This window comes from Ixodes scapularis, unplaced genomic scaffold, assembly GCF_016920785.2.
Source record: "Ixodes scapularis isolate PalLabHiFi unplaced genomic scaffold, ASM1692078v2 PGA_scaffold1__304_contigs__length_218370807, whole genome shotgun sequence".
NCBI classification, from domain to species: domain Eukaryota; kingdom Metazoa; phylum Arthropoda; class Arachnida; order Ixodida; family Ixodidae; genus Ixodes; species Ixodes scapularis.
The window spans coordinates 52,809,998-52,830,530 of NW_024609846.1; the positions used below are offsets into that span (position 1 = coordinate 52,809,998).

The 20,533-nt window shown below is 42.4% G+C and overlaps 1 protein-coding gene across 2 annotated transcripts in view; it reads left to right on the top strand.

Moving 5' to 3' along the window:
* The first annotated feature begins 3,606 nt into the window (after positions 1–3,606).
* The window catches only part of LOC8031771, a 34,138-nt gene continuing 17,211 nt past the window's right edge, over positions 3,607–20,533 (top strand). Inside the window, exons 1-5 of one of the 2 annotated variants that reach the window (XM_040222472.3) lie at positions 3,607–3,796; positions 12,858–12,901; positions 12,974–13,084; positions 16,786–16,870; positions 19,149–19,235. In XM_040222472.3, coding sequence (XP_040078406.1) covers positions 12,981–13,084; positions 16,786–16,870; positions 19,149–19,235 — 276 coding nt within the window. In that variant the 5' untranslated portion in view covers positions 3,607–3,796; positions 12,858–12,901; positions 12,974–12,980. The remainder of the gene's footprint in view (positions 3,797–12,857; positions 12,902–12,973; positions 13,085–16,785; positions 16,871–19,148; positions 19,236–20,533) is intronic. The other variant, XM_040222471.3, reaches the window with a different exon arrangement.

The following is a 20,533-nucleotide window of genomic DNA, read 5'->3' on the forward strand; positions in this document are numbered from 1 at the left end:
ATTTCCTTTTTCTTTTCTTTTGCATGTTTGCAGAGTTTGTACGCTTTGGGATGAAAATATCTTTTTTGTTTTTCTGCGCGTGCGTGCAGAGTGTATTTTTTTAGCTTCTCCCATTCTGAATCGCAGATTCGCTCAATTTTGTTCGCAACTTGAACTTTTGGAATAATCTTTCTTGCGTACTTCTTTTTTTTGGGAAGGGACAGGCCAGAAGACGATTCTCTGCACGCTTTTGGAAGCCTTCCCGGGGGAAAAGGTTCGATATAGACAATATGTTGTTCGTTATAAAACGTACTTTTTACATGCATTTTTATTTAAATTTTCCGTGAGTTCGATATCGACAATAATTCGCTGTACGTGGGTTCGTTCTAAACGGGTTTTGTATACCTCTAACGGAACGTATTCTGGGTAAAAAAAGGGTGTGACGAAAACGCGACGTAAAAAAAAAAAAAAAGACTTAAAAATGTTTTTCTTTTTTAATACAGCGTGATGAAATTGAACGAAAAGTGAAAACCTACTCTGTGTCATAATTTATTTCTCAGCACTCGTACGAGATTAAGACACAAACTTTGCATAATGTGGAAGGCAAGGAAAAATTCTACTCGTGGTATTATTTTAAAAACAAAACTTAACATAGTCGACTAAACAAAAAAAAAAAAAAAAAAAAAAAACCGCAGTTTAGATCACACTTGTTCGTGGAGGCATGTTTGGGGAGTTTTACAAAGATTGGATCGACGAATAATAAATAGAAGTTATAATGCCGTTTTACCGACTCGCACATATATCACAATAGAAAAAATATAGAAGCTCTCTTTTGAGTACTTTGAGATTGAGAGTGGTTCAAAAACGCCACAAACGAAAATTGTCAAAACCCACCATCGGCATTTGCTCTTTTTAGCACATTTAGAGGCTTAAAACTCAAAACCAAGGCAAATACCTCTAACGGAATGTATTCTGGCTAAAAGAAGGGTGTAAAAAAAAACGCGACTCCAAAAAAAAAAAAAAATAATAATAATTTTTTATTTTTTTTTAATTTGTTTATACAGCGTGTTGAAATTGAACGAAAAGTGAAAACCCACTCTGTTTCATAATTTATTTTTCAGTACTCGTACAAGATAAAAACACAAACTTCGCTTAATTTGGAAGGCAATGAAAGTTTCTACACGTGGTAATATTTTAAGTGCAATAATAAACATGGCCGACTAAAAAAACAAAAAACCCGCAATATAGGTCATGTTGTTCGCGGAGGCAAGTTTGGGGACTTTTACAAAGATTGGAGCGACGAATATTAAATAGTGGTTATAATGTCGTCTTACCTATTTCCATATATATCACACTAAAAAAATACAGACGCCCTCTTTTGAATACTTTGAGATTGAGAGTGATTCAAAAACACCACACACGACAATCGTCAAAACCTCGTCGTTCTTTCCCGCTTCTTTGAGATTTGTTTTCTCAGAAACTAATTATCTCAGGACATTAAAATAAAAAGAATTGTTCTTCTTGGAACATGCACATGAAATATAAAAATTTGAAACAAAATAAAAAATACGACTGCCTCTCGTTGCCTGAATCCAAATGAAACCGCCTATATATACATACATATATATATATATATATATATATATATATATAAAAAGAGGGGGAGAGAGAAAAAGTTTTCTTTTTCTTCCAGGGACGCATTTATTTCCGGACCTTTCGAACGTGAAAGCAGGTACACTTTGGCGAAAAAACTTTCAGTTTACGGCTGAAGTTACGGAGGTCGGAATGTTGGAGTCACGCTTGGCCCCTTTCAGCCTTCCGGCTTGTCTCTCCGGGATATAAAGCACCTGAAACTACCAGTAAAAATGGAAACTGAGAAAAAAAACGAGCGTTTTTTACAAGAACACGTCGTAACAAAAGGCATCCGCATGCAGCTGGTCAGACCATAATGAGATAAAGAAACAGAAATAAATATAAATACAAATTTAAAATAAATGATTATCCTATCGATGCATATCCGCTTAAAAACGACATAATATAAATCCTAACCCAGTGCCCTTTAAATTTATGTTTTACCAGTGTTCTATCGACATAGTCCGTAATTCTGTTATCGCCTTGTATTTAGGTTTGTGGGATTAGACTGCAATGTTTCTAACGAGGTCGGTAATCTCTCTTGATCCTCTGTCCCGCAAATCCTACTGTCGACTCGCGCATGTAGCAAACGAGAAATAAATAAATTTAATTTGATTTAATGCTTTATTAGGTCTCTAAAACCCGGGTGACAGTGAAAAGGCTATTGCCCATGCCATAGAGGCTCACTGTACCCGCTACACACACAAACACACATACATACAAAAAGAAAGAAAGAAATGTTTTACATTGGGATTTGGGTCTGATTGAGTGTCACTGGTGTCACATCACAGTTCTTTGAGGTGGAGGGTTGCACATTTGCACAGTTCTTTTAAGTCCTCTTTGCTTTCGAACGTCCCTTGTGTGACGTAGCAAACGAGAAATAAATAAATTTAATTTGATTTAATGCTTTATTAGGTCTCTAAAACCCGGGTGACAGTGAAAAGGCTATTGCCCATGCCATAGAGGCTCACTGTACCCGCTACACACACAAACACACATACATACAAAAAGAAAGAAAGAAATGTTTTACATTGGGATTTGGGTCTGATTGAGTGTCACTGGTGTCACATCACAGTTCTTTGAGGTGGAGGGTTGCACATTTGCACAGTTCTTTTAAGTCCTCTTTGCTTTCGAACGTCCCTTGTGTGACGTCACTCGGGAGGGAGCGCCAGAGCTCGATGGTTCTCGGAAGGAGCGTGCTTCTGTGACGCTCCGTCCGACCAAGGAGGGGTTGTAACTTGTCGGCGCGGTTCTTCCTCACATACTCTAGAAGGGGTGTAGGAGGGCCACCCAGCGTGCAGGCTAGGAGGCGAAGCGAAGCCACCTGCCTACGGACAGACAGGCAGTTCCACCCCGACGCCGAATGATGAACGCCGAATGATGAGTACGCCTCCAGTCATTTGTTGCGCTCTTGGCACTCATACGGACGAAATTTGCCAGTTACTTCGACAAACTTTTGAACGCACGCAGAAAAGAAAGCAAAGGTCCGGGAAATTAAAGTAAACTAAGAAAGTATTTAATTTGGTGGACCATGGAAGGATAATTAATCCCGGTTCATGAACTACATAATGTCACAGCAACAAGCAGTTGGACGTAAGAGAAAAGAAAACGGTAGGAAGGGGCAAGCCATGGAGATCGGGAGAGGGATACCACAACTTTCTCTGTATTAATTTCATTAACTTATTTTGATCCCTTGTCCGATCGGGGAGCTTGGAATTACCGACGAGAATGGAAAAACGGGTGTCGAAAAGGCGGAAGTTACAACACTGAGGTTAGAAAGACGTATAGAAGGCCTAGATAAGTGCAAGCTTTAATACAAAATCAAGGGGTTACGGGAATTCACTAAAATTTACAAAACAATTTTTAAAGTGAAAATTATATAGGGTAGGTGGCGCAAGTTGCCGCCCCATACGCTAGCTTCCATTTATCTATTTTGACCAATAAGGTAGATCGTTGCTCCACCACTCCTCCACTCCTCTCCAGCGTCCACTCCGCTCTTTCTCCTTCCTTTACGTCCACCTGCTGCAACCACAGTGGCTGCAACCTGCTGCTGATGTGATTATCTTCCACTAACGCCTGCTCAAGCGCAGCATTTGGCAGATTTGCTTGATGCACGAGAGCTCACGACTTCCGACGCCGTAGACTGCTAGCACCCGCTCCGTTTATGGCATCCGGATCTTGAAAAGTAAGTCCGTTCTTTCCTTTCCGTTCAAACATATGCCGTGTAAACAAGTTCTCATCTTGCGAGCGCCGAGTGCAGTTTTCATTGGCCGAGTTCATAGACACTTGATCGCGGTGCACGCACAAATTCGGTTCGCGTACATGTGTTCATAACTTGCTGATTTCAAAGTGCAGCTGACGCTCACATTAGAACGTACGTGATCGAAATTCTCTCTTGGGTCGGATGTGCACGCTTGCCCCGTAAGCTTCAGATGTGTTGTTGATCGTTTCACTTGGGCAGTTCAGCAGTTGGGTGTTGTCTGTTGATTTGCGGCTGTACTTCCTCAGGATGACGTAGGTATACTACATCGGCGGCGCTCGGGATCAGACTCGACGTTAAACGCCACGTAACGACGTCGTTTAGATGTGAACTTTTCGAGAATACGCTTTCGATTAGGAAAGGTGAGAAGTGATGTGGAGCTTGGTGATCCTAGTTCGTGGTGCGGTCGAGATTTCTGATGTTTCTGCGAGCTGTTTGCTCGGTTCCGCTCTACCTTCCTTTTTTTTTTTTTTTTAATTGTCTTTTTTTTTTTTGTTGTGAATTTTATTTGCATTTTGTCGTCAATCCCGTTTGAGTAAAAAAGACAACCAACACAATTCTGTTCGACTTCACTCTTTATTTTAATAATCATAATAATCTGAGTGCTTCTAGTTTGTTCGGCAACCGAGCCTGCGTCATGACATTTTTATGATTTTTTTTTTTTTTGAGGTAGGTTTTGGGTTGTGTAAGAGGCTAAGAAAAGAGTGGCCATTCAACATTTTGTGTAGCTTACAGTTGTAACCCTGCCTTTCTCGGCGATTCATAAAGGCAGTTCCCAGACATTTCATCGAATGCCGTTTTATCGAACATAGTTTCATTGAACACAATTTCATTGAAAAAGTGGACGTTTTCAATACATCAAATCTTTTAATCCCTATGTTATAGTTTGGCGCATTACTAAACACGTACAGGTGCCTCCCCTCATGCAGGTATTTTGCAATGTGATGAAAACTCATGTTTTGTTGATAATTCCTTTTTTGTGTTTTGAAAGTAGATGTGCACTGTCTCCTGTTGAGAGCGCGTGTCTTTGACATAGGTCAGCAGTGGGCCCAAGTTGTTGCCTTCTCAACAGTATACTACCTTGAAGAAAAATTAATTGGGTGGGCAAGCTTGTTGCCATTCATGGCAGAAAGCTTGACACTGTAGAAAACAAAGAAGTATTCTGAACTTTTTTTGTAGCTTTGGGATCTAAACCTTTGTCAACTTGGAAACCAGACAAAACATGGTCAATTTCCCAAAGACAGAGTGATGCAGGGCGTAGACAATTGTATAGACCATGCGCTCGAGAACCAGAAAGGATGTAGGCGGCAAATTAGAAACCAGAAGAACATTGCACTTTGCAACGAGGAGGGTGGGAAAAATGTCACACATGATCATTGTTATATACCGTAAAATACCGAGCAGGCGCCCGCTCTAAATTTGAAGATATTCACAAAAAAAATAGGGGATGGGTGCATGTGAGGTCATCAATTTTACATATATATGTGCTGTGCATATTTTTTCAGATGTTTCAAATTTTGGGGGTGGGCACTAAGTGTGGAATGGGCGGATGCATGGTATTTTATAGTAGGTGAAGTTGCGGCTTTGTTCTGTGTCTGTCAAGCATTTGTCGTTATTTACTAAAACACAATAAAGCATACTTCCTTATTTCTGGGTTTCAGACAATCAAAATAAAGATAGGTAATTTCAGTTGTGCAAGCTATTTTATTTCGAGTAAACCATTGTATGAAATGGCATCCAAGGGAACTGTTTCAATGAAATAATGTTTATTGTAATGGCATTTAATGACCGTTCAATGACCATTTGATGAAATCTTTGGTCCCACATAAGACATGCAGGGTGTGCACAAAAAAAATGTGCAGGATTTTTTATTTTTATTTTATGAAGAAAAATTTAGCTTTTCACAAAGCTGAATTTCCACCTGTGGTGATGATTGCATGGGCTTTTCTTTTTTTCTATGTGCAGGTTCCCTTTCTCTGTTCATCATAATGTTAGATTAGTCAGAGGAACTGACCTTAAGAAACAGTCAGTGGTTATAAGATGCCTCATTGGCAGCTGACGTCTCCCTATATTCTTTTTCTTTTCTTTTTTTGTTTGGCGGGCTTTTCCGCCCAGGGGGCAGAGATAAAGGTGTGAAGCCTGACAGAGTCTCTGCCCCCCAACAGTTCAACAGTCAACAGTGCAATGAATATATTCAGCAATTGGTATACTCAGTAAAAATAAAAAAAGAAGGCACAATGAAACAGCTTCTTTAACATTCAACATTGTGAATTGTAAAATAAAATAATCTTGCCTGTGCGGCCCTCTGGAATGGTGCTCTGCCGACTAATAACAGGATGATTCGTCACATATAAACATTCGTCATGGGGTGGCTCGTCCGTTGGATAGCTGGTTACATCAAGAGTGCTGGAGGGATATGATAAACCATACTTTTCAGTTACCAGCTATGTTACATGATGGTTATGCAGTGAGAACAATAGGATGGAATGCTTCAGCTAAAAAAAACTAATATGTACGAAAATGTATGTACTATCGTGCACACTGTTAGCTATACCACGGCAGCTGTGGCCGTTCCGTACCCCCAGCGCCACATAGTACGGCGGAATCGCTTTTCCAGGTTACAATAAAACTCTCCCCTTGTTGTTTGATAGGCGCAAATCAGATGCCGCCACAGCGCTTGCCGATGTTTGCTTCACAGGCTTTTTTGAGTGCCTCTTTTGGTACAAAGATTTCCTGATCCCTGGAAACAAGTCAGGCAAACATCCAACGAAGGGAACTGTAAAACAGTCGCGAGGAACCCCCTCCCCGGGTGGTCCTCTTTCCACGGCTGCGCGGGGGTGTGGGGAAGAGGGGAAGTGGCCGCACCCGGGGCAGTCTTTGTTTTCTTTACTTTCGACGGGTGACCGCGGTCCTCCCGAGCAGGCACCCCGTGGCGAAGACGTCTCTTCTGCGAAAAGGGCGTTTTGTTTTGTATGTGCGCTTGTTTTCTTTTGTGCTCCAGCGTCCCACAGGGTACGCTGGTAACAATTGAATTTCGGGCCAGGAGCTCTAAAATGGCGCCACTCTGTCTGGAACCCAAGGCTGTGCCAATGTTATGGAGCTGTCAGCCGTGGCCGTTGCAAACTTGATGTACGGCCGGGTTGGCCCCCAGCTGACCATTGTAGGGTTGACGCCACGTGACTTCGAAAAAGTTTGAAACCATTGGTTAAAACTTCCCTGAGGGCGAGGAAATGAGTGCCTTCAAAAGCCTCGGATGGGGCGGGGTCGATTTTGGACTGATTTGGACATCTGTTAGACCTGTTCGATCCGAATATGCCAACTTCCCCTACTTTGTGCAAATGTATGTATCATATTTATTCGGATATAAGGAGAGGTTTTCTTTCCAAAATTGGTAGTCTCAAAGTCATACCCCACCTTATATTCGAAGCTCAGTATAGCAATATAGCAATTTTTTTCTTTTTCTTGGGTCCTTCAACTGCCCCCTCGCTTTATAATCGTGACTGCCTTATATTCGAATAAATACGGTAGTTTGTAAAATAAATTGGTTCGCCAAAGAACTCGCAAAGTCTCCATCGCCTCCTGAGAACTTCAACAACCATCAGGCTGCTAAACTTGGCAGGACGAAAGTACCACCAACGAACGAATGAACATTTACTGGAACATACCAAGCTAACAAATGTCAATGCTAAACATAGAAGAGGTTTTCGCACACGCCTGCTTTCTGGACGACCCTTCAGTATGCAGGTCTCGGTTGAGTACACCGAGTGGGTACGGTTGCTTGAAAGTCCCATTATTCAACTGGCAGTCGAATCAGTTGTTATTTCTGCTTTTTCTATCAAGGTCTATTGCAACAAATCCAATGAAACAGCGCATTGTTCATCCTGTTGCATGTCTACAAAAACTGTTGTGAAGCAGCATCGCTCCACCTCTCTTTGTCGCGATCACCTCCATCCTTGGGAAAAAAAGTCCTGTTAAGGACCGAATCGGGGGGCTGCAACGTTTATGTCAGTTCCTTGGTGGCCCCCGTGACGAATCATCCTATGACCAATGTTCTGCCGTGACGAAAGGGCCTGTTGCAAGTCGTTCTGCAACGAATCGCCATGTGAGGAATGGAACGTGTTCCCCATATTTTGGTTTTTCCTTGTAACTTCCGATTTCTTGAGGTCTCTGTTTTTCGTGTCTTATTTAGGTGAAGTTCCGTATGGTTTTAGAACATTATGTATTTGTGGACTGCAAGAAACCCAGAGCCCCTTACATGTTTACCAGACTGTCGAACCAAAATTTTTATTAGTTTGATTCGGGTTCACAGCTTTCAGTTCACTTCCGGTTCAGTTCTGGGGAGCGAAAATAACGGTTCAAACTGGTTCGAACCAGTTTGAACTGCTAAATTGAGAATATATTTTCCACATTGCTTTGACTATAGTCACTATTTCCGCCGTGAGACGAGTAACTAGGTGTATATTTTATATTTGTACAATCCACTTTTATTTTAAGGTACAAAAAAATAAGAAATTGCCTTATTTAATTTCGACGCAGCAGTAAAAGAGAATCTAGATTAACATACAAAATGTCGCATTTATACGAATCCAGATCCATTTGTTTGCCGTGTCACACATATTTTACATGAATTGAAAGTTTGTCACGAAGGGTGGTAGGTTGATACCCGTGATTGGTACAACTTTGGTTAGCTGTATTAAAACTTGAATCGTGGCTGTGCTCTTTGACTAAGGAATGAATCACAGTGCATACAAATTTTAAATTGGCACTTCGTCTCCAAATATATAGTACAATATAGTTTACAAAATATGTTTCGTAGTACACACAACTGAGCTAAAAGTAATAACATTTTCAAAATGTAACCAGAGTTTTAGCACAAGCCCCTTCAGTCTACTTTTTATAGAAACACTGAGCGGCAATCACAACGCTTGTTTTAGAGCGCAGTTCTTAGGCGCCCGTTTCCGGCTTGAGCGGCGTCGCCGTTGCTGTCGGCGTAACTGCCCATTGCATTATGGGATGTTTCCCATAATGAAGTCGCACGGTACGTCACAAGTGATGTCAAGAAGGTCACGAGTGACATCACGAGGGGGAGGAGGGGATAGGGAGGACAAGAGGGTACGGAAAAGGAGGAGAGGGTACCCTCCTCTCCGTACACTCCCCTCCTCCTCGTCAGGAGGAGGGGGGTGTACTCTAATTCGGCATTACAGGAAATTGTAAACGTCTCATCTTTTTTATATCATTGTTTACACTCAGCACCGTGATGCAGAAAGGAGTGCTCAAAATTGTTCACTCTAATCTATACTCACCGTCATACTCAAATCGAATCTGGCCCAAAAGAGTGCTGTAAAAAATTTTTTATACAGGATAAATTGGCATAGCCTGGCTATTGATATATGTACCTCACAAGATGCTGGTCAATTCAGTTTGCATATATTAGCATCAGCTTTGCTAATTGATGATTTTTGTTAAATAGAAGGAGGCAGTATTTCATGATCTATTCGAGACAGCAGCTACTTAATTTGTCACTTTCTAACCATCTGTGCGTGTAATTGTCATAGTTCTGCCACGCTGCCGTGTGTACTTTGTTTTTGTCCAGCCCACACACACAAAATTGCTGTTCATCACATAAAAAAAGGCAATAACAGACTTCTGTATGTTTGAAAATTTATTTATCTGTCAGAAACACATAGTGTTTTAAATCAGCTTCAAAATGAGAAATTTGTATAAGGCTCTCCCAAATCACTGATACATGTGACTATCAAGAATAAAAACGCCGGAAAAGATTTGCAGGGCATATTTCAAATATTTAGGGGTGCATTTACTTCTGATGAATATTGCTAAGGTGATTGGCCCTTTACTTTCGTTGTCAAATGTTCAGTCAGTAATTAAATACATTTTTATATGCATCAATAAATTTGACATTATGAAGTTCACATAACCGCTTGAGACCAGCGGCGTAGACTTTCCATTTTCCCGGAGGGGGGGCAGGTTGAGCTCTCCCAAGAAGCTGAGCTCTCTTGGGGGGGGGGGGGGGGGGGGGGGTGCACATTATTTTTTTACCAAAACTGGAGATTGAAGCTAATGAAAGCACGCTGGGATTCCATTTCCCATGTATTTTGTCGATAAAGGCAACGTAAGTGTTATTTTGTTTACATGCCGCTACCAGAAGCTCGTTACATGGCACGTAAACAGCGTCTCGGTAATGATCTTGGCCCGGGCCCGGGGGGGGGGGGTCTGCCCCCCCGGATTTCACCAGGGGGAACACGAGCCCCGATGCCCCCCCCCCCCCCCCGTGGTCTACGCCTGTGCTTGAGACCATCACGGGAGGACGATACCTGAAAATACGCCAGCTGTTGAGCCGATCTGCGGAAACGTGATCTTTTGGTCGCTGCTTGGCAGTGTGAAACACAGGGTCACGGCGTATGCCCAGAAGGACATTGTGTTCCCATGATAGATCTAAAGGCAAGCACACAAAATGTGCAGGAAGGGAGAAATAATAAATGGTGTTCTTCAAAGGAATCCAATACACAATGCCTTACTACCAAAACAAATACTGTAAAACCCGTAAAGTTCGCAATCCCTTAATTTTTGCGAACTTTGCGAATTGAAAAAATTGTGAAATTCAAGGGCACGCAAAAATTTATAGATCCTTAAGAGTTTGAAAGCAGGCGCCTGGAATTCGCAAAAGGTAGTGGCCGCGATTATGTCCTCTGACCAATTTGCAAAAAATGGGGGCCACGAAAATAAATGGTTTTACAGTACATGGAGATGTAATGATATTTCTAATTACCCATAAATAGTGTGAAGGACAGACAAAGATTTGTATAATCCTAATATTAATCACATTTCAGCATTAACTTGCATTAACTAGAAACTTCTCGAAATACTGCCTCGGCACACTAATGTTATATTCAGTTTTGTGTGCAGTTGTTTCGAGCCCTCACTTTACAACTCTGTGCTTGATCAGTCATGCTCTCTAACAATTGTTAGGCTGCCGTATATCCTCGCGAGACTGCTATATATACTGCACAACTTAACAATTTCGACATTTACTTTTGCTAGTGTTATGAACATTGCATTTCACCAGAAAACTGAACTGTTTAACATATGGTTTGCATGTGACGTCTTCACACTATATGATTTCTTGCAGAGAAAATCAAATCTGGTGGTGCAAAATGCACGCTGCGGAAGGTTCGCTCTCAGTGCAATATGTGTATTTCAGATACACAAATTACTTTTGCATACACAAATTATTTTTGCTTGGTGCAGCATTGTGTGCAATGGCGCGAGCGTCGGGTATCACGAAACGCGTTTTCTGGCCAGATTGCTTTTTGCAAACAAAGAAGTTTCTGGGTTCACGCTTCCTGGTATGTGCCGAAGATGCAGGGCAGGGGGACCCCTCTTTTTTTTTCTCTCTTTTTTCGTTGCTTTTTTAGATTTTAGGTCTTTTTTTTTTGTTTCCTGAGGAACTCCCTTCTTTGTTTGGGGTGTTAATTGGACAGTTATATTTATGTCACTTGTTAACAGTAAATCTTCATTGCTTTAAGTTTGCACACACAAAAAAAGTAAAGTTTATGAACAAAATACGGAAGTGGTCAAAGCTTTGGGAAGAACTTGAGAACGACACTCCTGTGAGACTTAGAGCAGCTGCCAACGTTTGGTTGTCCCTCTGAGGCCACTAGGATCTTTCTTTGCAGGCATCTCTGCCCTACACAGTAGTGTTTCTATGTAATTCCGGTTTCATAAGACACATTTAGTCCTTTCCGCAATGTTAATATGGAAAAGATTGTTCACCTTTTCATGACTGAGGTGTGCTGTTCTGGGTTTCTGCCTTAAAATGCCTGCCAAATTATCTTTTGAAAGCATGCTTTTGCCAGAAAACATGAAAATAATGAGTGCCATGTGGGTCCATGGCTTTAGATTTTTCTCGTTAATTGGCTTTTAGTTCTGTGAGTTAATTCTTGAGAAACAATAACAGAAAATAACGGAACAGTTAGGCAGGTTTCATGAAATGATGAAATCAGCCATAAAAACTCTGACCTCTATGGTGTGAGTTTGTCATTCTTGTTTCTTTCTACTTGCAACTACTGAGCAGTTGGGGCTCTTGGCTGAGAGAATAACCGCTAGCATTTTGTCTATAAGTGCTTTTTCTTTTGTACGAATGCTTGGTCCCACTATCTTTTGTTAGTCATTTGTTTCATTGAGTTAAAAATCTGTTCTAATATAACTATTTTGATGACCCTCCTGTAGATTATCCATGGTTAGAAAATTAACTCTTAGACAGTAGCACATACCTGAATTTTAGTTTCCATATGTAGGATCAGTTTAAAGGTGTTTTAGATTGGCCAAATGACACATTCTACAGTTCATGCATTCTGAAACATGCTAGTAAATGATTACTCTTTTTAAATTGTAGAGTGGAAAATTCTTTGCAGGTTGCAAACTGAAAAATTGGAACCTCATAAGTCTGTTAAATATTTTTTTCTCCCCAATAAATGCATCTGTGATACACTGCACTTTTTCTTTCAAAATTAATCAAGCTGCTCACTGCCCAGAGGCCATCCTTCATTAAAAAATATTTTTTAAGTACTCCTGTTTATTGGAAACCTTACTTTCTGGAACATTTTCACATGTTTTCTCAACTTGCCTTTGCACAAATTGTACAAGAGCTGCAAAAATGAAGGGCCTGGTTATTTAAAGGGCCCCTTTCCACTTGTTTTCCCTCTCGACATTACGGGTGCTTAGAGGAAAGGTGGATCAGCTTCGCCTTCACGTTGAGGTGGAAAGAATGAAAGACCATCTTGTTGAGGTTGGAAGAGCAAATGACCATTCCGTGACGTCATGGACTTTGCGCGCAGAATTTCAAATAAATCTTGCGTTGTCATTATTGCTCTAGAAAGATCTTTTTTTTTTTTGTTTCGCATAAAATTTATTTTTTCATGCGTGTTCCAATCAGACTGTTTAAAAAAAAATTTCTCTTTCTTTTCAGGGGCTCTTTAAGAGAAACTGCAGTTCATAGGATAGTGTGCTTTGGTACATATCTTTCCACATGCATGGAAGAAATGGAATTCTCTTACCACTCACAACTTTTGTTTAACATTTCAGGTAGGCAATGGATATCAAATACAGGCTACTACCGACATTCATTGCATTCCTCTGCTTCGTGACGGAGACTGTCTTCTCCAGTGAAAGAGCGGAGCTGGCAGATCCTAATAAGTAAGTACAAACACTGGGATTTGAAGAAATCGTAGACTGTCTTTTTGTATCACCCCTTTTATTTCATAGACAGGCCTGCCAATTTGTTGACATTGCCAGCATGTTCCAGCTTTTTAGAAAGTTTATCTCTATACTAATTGTGTCTCTATCGTAAAATATTGAGCATTCACTCATTCCACGTTAAGTGCCCATCCCTAAATGTTTTAACATTTGAAAAAAATATGTACAGTACAAATATAGATAAAATTGGTAACCTAGCTAACAAGCACTCATCCTTCATTTTCTGGCAGTTATCTCCAAATTTTGAGTGGGCAGTTGATCGGTACTTTACGGTAGTTGTTTTTCATCTTCATCAATCTTTTGTGAGTACAAGGTGCTTTTGGTGACTGCCTTAAACCCATGTGGTTTATGAAGTGTATTTTTGGAAGGCTTTATAGACTAGAATATTTGATTTTCTGAACTCCTTTGCTTTGCAGTAAATACCCTTGTACTATTAACAAAATTTAGTGCTTTAATGTTTAACTACCAGATGTAGAGTCTCAGTGCTTTATCTGACAGTTACGAGTTGCTGAACATGCACCTCTTGTGTTCTAACAGAGCACTTCATGAATGTCTCAGTTCCTTCATGGTATATTGCCGCCCGCAGAGCCGAGAAGGCAACGCTCGGTCACGATCTTCTAGAAGATTCCCGGTCATTCTCGCAGCAGACGTAACTTTCCTTCTGCTTTGTTATTCTCGAAAGTGCCAGTTCATCCTCGCCCCGAGCGCGCGACGCTCGAACCTACTTTGCCGAACTTTCGAGATAGTGACGCAGGGTAGATAAGCGGCTCCCGCGACCTTGTCGAGTCAGTCTCAGTCTCGCTCCCGCTCTGCTTCGCCGCCGAATCGCCGCCTGCTTTTCTACTGCCTCGACGCTCTTTCGTTATTTATTTTTGGTTGGCACAAGTTCGCCCATTAAATCTTTATTTTCAGTTCACCGTTCGGCTTTTCGTCACCTTCATTCGTGACATTTCTGGTGGAGGTGCGGGGTAACGCATGTCCCTGCAGCGTACTCCTCCAAGGGCCCGCAGTGCAAGTCCGACACCAAGCCCACGAAGACCCAACGAAGACACAAGCAAGACCCGATCAAGTCGCCGCAACCAAGAGCTACCCCCGAAACTCGGATTTCTGCCAACCAAGATCAAGCAACCAACGAGGTCAACAATGGACCTCCAGTCGTCGCAGACCTCGACCACCGCCGCACCACGGCATACCACCCGCAGACCAACGGGCTGACGGAGCGACTGAACAAGACCATCGCCGACATGATCTCGATTTGGTGCACGGCAGAAAGGTGACGACGATGCTCGACGCCGTGCTGCCTCACGACCCGACGAACGACGGCACCGACGAACGACGGCACCGACGAACGACGGCACCGACGAACGACGGCACCGACGAACGACGGCACCGACGAACGACGGCACCGACGAACGACGGCACCGACGAACGACGGCACCGACGAACGACGGCACCGACGAACGACGGCACCGACGAACGACGGCACCGACGAACGACGGCACCGACGAACGACGGCACCGACGACGCCCAGTTGGTCACCCAATGAGCAGAAGAAGTACGCCAGCTAGCCCGTCTTCGAATAAAGGACCAGCAACGTGTGGACGCTGGCCGGTACAACCTTCGCCGCCGCGACGTGGAGTTCCAGCCCGGAGACAGGGTATGGGTGTGGACGCCCATTCGCCGCCGCGGCCTCAGCGAGAAACTGTTAAAACGCTACTTCGGACCCTACAAGGTCATCCGCCGCCTTGGGGACTTGAACTACGAGGTGCTCCCCGACGGAACTCGCCCATCAGGACGCCGCCAGCCACGACCCGAAGTCGTCCACGTAGTTCGACTCAAGCCATTCTACGCGCGTTAGGATTGTGAAACTGCATGTTTGTTTTGTTTCGCCGTAATTGTTTTAGCCATTTCCGTTTTCCTTTCGTTTTGCATCGGGGCGATGCACTTTTAAAGGGGGGGATAATGCCGCCCGCAGAGCCGAGAAGGCAACGCTCGGTCACGATCTTCTAGAAGATTCCCGGTCATTCTCGCAGCAGACGTAACTTTCCTTCTGCTTTGTTATTCTCGAAAGTGCCAGTTCATCCTCGCCCCGAGCGCGCGACGCTCGAACCTACTTTGCCGAACTTTCGAGATAGTGACGCAGGGTAGATAAGCGGCTCCCGCGACCTTGTCGAGTCAGTCTCAGTCTCGCTCCCGCTCTGCTTCGCCGCCGAATCGCCGCCTGCTTTTCTACTGCCTCGACGCTCTTTCGTTACTTATTTTTGGTTGGCACAAGTTCGCCCATTAAATCTTTATTTTCAGTTCACCGTTCGGCTTTTCGTCACCTTCATTCGTGACAATATTTAATTTGACTGAATTACTTCACATTATAAGAGGAGGCTCCCTTTTACCATTTCAGTTGCCATATTTGCAAAAAGGCCAGACAGATCACTTACGTGATTCTAGTCAAATGTGCATTTTACATGTCTTAAATAATAATTGTGTTGTATGTATGAATGGTTACACATCTGGAAGTTAGTCAGCCTTATTGGGTCTGGTGTCTCAGCTGTAAATGATAAATTTAGCCAGTGCAGTACAACTGCTAGCCTGGGGTCTATGACATGCAGCACGCTGTAGTGATGCCTGGCCACAGGCTGGTACAGTGCTGGTTTAAATCGCAATGGGCAGGGGTGGGGATTGAACCCAGGATCCCTGGGTTCTGCAGCGGGAGCTTTCGCTATATGTGCCCCAAGCCGAGGTGCACTAACCCACCGGGCCATCGATCCTGTCTTGCTGAACTATAAAAAAAATGACGGAAGGAAGTTTGAGAAAATAAAAAGTTAAAGATAAAACCTTGTTTCCCTCCATAGATTGCAGGAAATGGTATCAGTAAGCCTTTAAACATTGCAGTACACATATGGTGCTGATAAACCTTCTCCATGTAATAGCACATGTTCAGCTCTACTTTGACTACGTAAATGAGGCAACATAAGATACTGTAGCAGTTGAAGGATGACTATTGTCTGTTTCAGCATAACTTGGCAAACTGAAAAAGCTGCAGCAATGAACAAGCTGATCAGTGTGCCAGAGCAAGGCATGTGACATGTAACGTGTTGTTGGGATGCATTCTTTCTATGGAGGGCTGTCATATGCCTTGCTTTGTATGGCTGAGGGGGTCTTAGCCTTTGCCCTTTGCCAAGTTATGCTGGAACGAAGTTTATACACTTTGGTGTCAAGCAGTTAAACGACGCCGATGGTGTCTTGATTGACAATAACAAGGTTCTCATTTTTCAGTTACAAGCCATTCTAATGTAATTTCTCGAACTTCATGTTTAAGGAAGCATGCTTTCGTGGGAAAATCCCATGTTCCTGTAAAATACTGAGCAATGGGCCTGCCTAAAGTTACAAGATACTAATTGGAATGTAGGCATGCTAGGTTTTTTTTCGGCCACATTTTGCCTTACTTTATGTATTCCAGCAAATTCTCAAGTTTGTGAAAGTTTTGGGATCAGCGTTGGACAGATGTAGGTGCATGCTCGGTACATTTCAGTAGTTTGCTCGAACAGCTGAAGTTTTAGTACTTTGATAGCATTACCTGATGTGGGGGCCAGTTGACTTCAGATCGTCCTATGTTATTCCAAATGCTGTCTTCTGTGTTCCAGTCCTGCCTATGTTCCAGAAAAATTGAAGGATCCTCACCATGGAGTTAAAATGGGACAGATTAACCCACTGTGTGATGATGCAAAGGTGATGCATTTTTAAAACCTCTTTTTACTCAACACAATTTGGAGTGTAAAGTAGCATCCGAATACCTTGCTTTTATGAAAACTAAACATACATTTTGTTGGTTATGGAAGTGCTGCACAGAAACCTGGTATGCCTTAGAAGCATCGAGGACTGTTGCAGTTCATATTGTCTGCGATAGTACAAGGTGCGGCACTGAGCTAGTCCATTGGAATGCACGGGAGATGTTGTGTCGACACATTTTAAAAGCCTCACATCCACTCTGAACTTCATACAATCGTCTGCTTGTCGGACTAGTGAACATCTTGGTGATAATCTTGCCGCATGCCATTGTTTGTTTTTGCTTTTTTTCTCAGGATTACAAATCAAATTCTTGTTCACGGCAGATGCACGGCTCATCACTTCTACCAACGACCCTCCTGCATAAATTTGCTGCAGTCGATTCCAGTCTAACTCTTAACGACTTGTCGTTTTCAGAGCGTCCGATGCGAAATGTTTCACTGTTCTGGTTGGCGTTCCATTGGGCTTGCTCATGGTGCTGCAGCTCATACTACCCTGTACTATCGTGGATAGTATGAGCTGCCACAGCCTTCGATGCCTCTTTGGCATTCGTGACAGTTTTTGAAGGAGCTTTTATCCAGACGAAGACTGGAACACAATTTTCTGATATTCGTGAAAAATCTGAAGATAAATAAACTTTGCAGGACCACAGTCATATAAAAAGCCGAGATTGAGTGTTGCAGCTCATATTGTGCAGGGCAATGTTACTAGATCCAAGGCAGTTGACAAGTTTTTTAGAATGCCTGGCGTCTTTTCATGGTGCATTCGATTGGTGGAACTCGCTATACTATCTGTCCTCCCCATGGACAGAAGCGGTGGAACTGGTGGAATGTTGGATGCACATTGCCTGCAATGGAAAGTGATTCTATTGTGGTTTTGAGGGTAAACATAAAGTTTGCGCAAAAAGAATGTACTCTAGTTTGAAAATGGTCCTTCTTCATTGCTCATGGAGGCGTTGCTGGTGGTGCTAGGAACGGTATACGCCATATCTGCTCTTGTGCAGGAAAGAGAGAAGAACAGTTTTTAACGCTGCTCTTCCGTAAAGCTTGTCAACTGATACATCTAAGAACGTTGGTCCCAGGTTGTACATCGTGATAATTATGCAATTTGCCTTGCATACTTCTTGCTTTAATAAACGCCCATATGCACTCAGTTGTGTTGTGCCTCAATTTGAGTGGTTTTTATGTGTGCTTTAGACAGCCCTGCGGTGCTCCTTAAAGATCTCTTGCACAATTCAAGTCATTCCTAATTCAAGGTGGGGGGTAACTTCTTTGGTATAGACTCATACTTTTGTATTTACTTGAGACATTTTGCCCAATTTGTGCTCTCCTATGCCCACTAGTCTAAACTAGAGAACTGCATGGGCCTATGCACAAGCCTGATACGGTCTGTTTTAAATGTTAACCCAAGCTTAGTCCAGTCTGGTGCACTGTTTTTTCACAACTAAACTTTTTTGCCTTACACCAGATGATCCATATCAAACAATCCAAAAGAGGCACAGTTCATTCGCCAAATGCCCATCGTTCACGAGACAATTAGTAACAGGCCAATTAGTCGCATCAGAATGTCATAGGCCAATGTCATAGGTTCATTTTGAAATTCGCATCTGGATAAAGAAACAGTTCAAAACAGATACTGCTAACTGAACAATTCAGTGGCACAAAGTCATGAAATGCTTACCCACGAAAACGAGAAGGTCCAGGTACAAAGACGCCGATTCACTAACACCCCATGTGCATTCCCAGAAGGCTCTTAGATGGCCCCCATTTTTACACTTGTTGCTCTAGATTCTTTTAATTTTTCTTCATATATATAGTGTCATTGGGTTCAGGATAAATGGGTCCTTATTTTGTTTGAGTCTGGGCTACAAACCTTTGTCCAAGCCTGGCCTGGGCCCGAGGACAAGTTTCGCTAGAAACATGAGCCTGGACTGGGCCCAAGAAACATCTGCTGAAGCCCAGACCCATCCAGTGGCCTGGGCTGGATGGGGAAGATACATCCTTCTGGATGGTGTTCCTGACGTTTCCGTTCCCAGGCACCCCTCTCCTACGGCTCAATCTAATTGCACACCGAGGTCGTTGTTTTAGTCCAGTATTTTTTGTTTAGGTGCTGAGCTGCCAAAGGAATTGGGGTTGTATGAAGTGACTGTGACTGCTGAAGCTTATCTACTGAGCTAAAATTTGTCCAACAAATATTTATTGCATCCCATTTATTGATGCAGGTGAACATTTCGATTGATTTCAAGGATGATCCCAGGATGTACACTTGCTACCACCCTAAAGCCTGGTTTCCATTTGATGTTGTGGAGGTGAGATTTGTCCCTTTTTTCTGAGGGCACATGCTGGGGTAAAAATTTGAAAAGATGTTGAAGACATTCTGAAAAAAACAATGTGCTAGGGGAGAATTATAACATATTTTTATACTGTGATTTTGAATAGGACAGCCATTTGCCCCTGAATAGTCCTAAATGCGAGAAAAAAACCGAACCCAAGTACAAGACATGACAGCATTTTGGATTTGCCTATGCTCCAGACAGCCTGCCAAAGTTGCCTTTGCGCACACTCTTGCACACCAGGAGGAATCAGTCGGGATAATATTTTTGCGATTCTATTTACTCGAGGACAACCTTTTGTGACGTTTCCAAAAAAGTAAAGAGCATCCGTGCATAGCTCTGATAAGTGCTCACAGTGCTCAAGTTTTCATATATGCAGACGGCATTGCAAAGCTACCACCATGAAAATTAGTCAAGGTTGTGAAACTCTCAAGCCCCTGTCAACTACATCAAAAACAACGACAAAGACTAACTAACCTCTCTAACAAATGTCTGTTAACTAGGGAAGAAAAAAGTGTGAATCGCAAACACGTCGATTGCTTCAGAAAAGCTTGCGAGAGGCGTGGAGATTCCAAGATCAAGATCTCCGAAGAAGGTGTTACGCTCCCTCTTTGATGTGCTGCACATGCTAACTGCGCCGGGAAGAAGGGGCTTGAGCACTGATTTGAAGACGCCTTTATGGCTACTCTGCACATCAAATTGAAACTGTATTTTTGATATCTATGATCACGTAGGACAAGTGAGGATCATTCAAGTATTTTTTCTCGAATACAGAACTCTTTCTTAAAGGAACACTAAATTCCCAATAAATATTTTTTTTTAAATGCCTGGTCATGTTACAAAATCAACTCTCCCTGAACAAAAACGTATATGCATAATATTTGCATTGCGAGACTTATTTTTGAGTTGGAAGCAATTAGGAAACATGTTTTTATTCAAGGTCGATGTCTTGAAATAGAAGCCTGTTTTGGAATCTCTCCTCACTCAAAAGGAGTTGTACAACATAAATATTGCATGAAATAAGTTTTTTTTTTAGGGGGGAGGGGGGGGCAGTGTTTATTTTGTGACATACATTTTTGTCACACAATTTTTTTGTAGTGCCTGTTAGGCACATAAAAATGTTTCACTTATTTTCTTAAATATAGGAACACTTCGGCACTTGAAATATAAACAGCCATTAGGAAAAATGGTCTGTTCTCTGCAGCTAGCATAATATTTATTGCTGCAGAATGATGTAACCATCCCAGTGGTTAGAAAGCTTGAAGCATCCAATA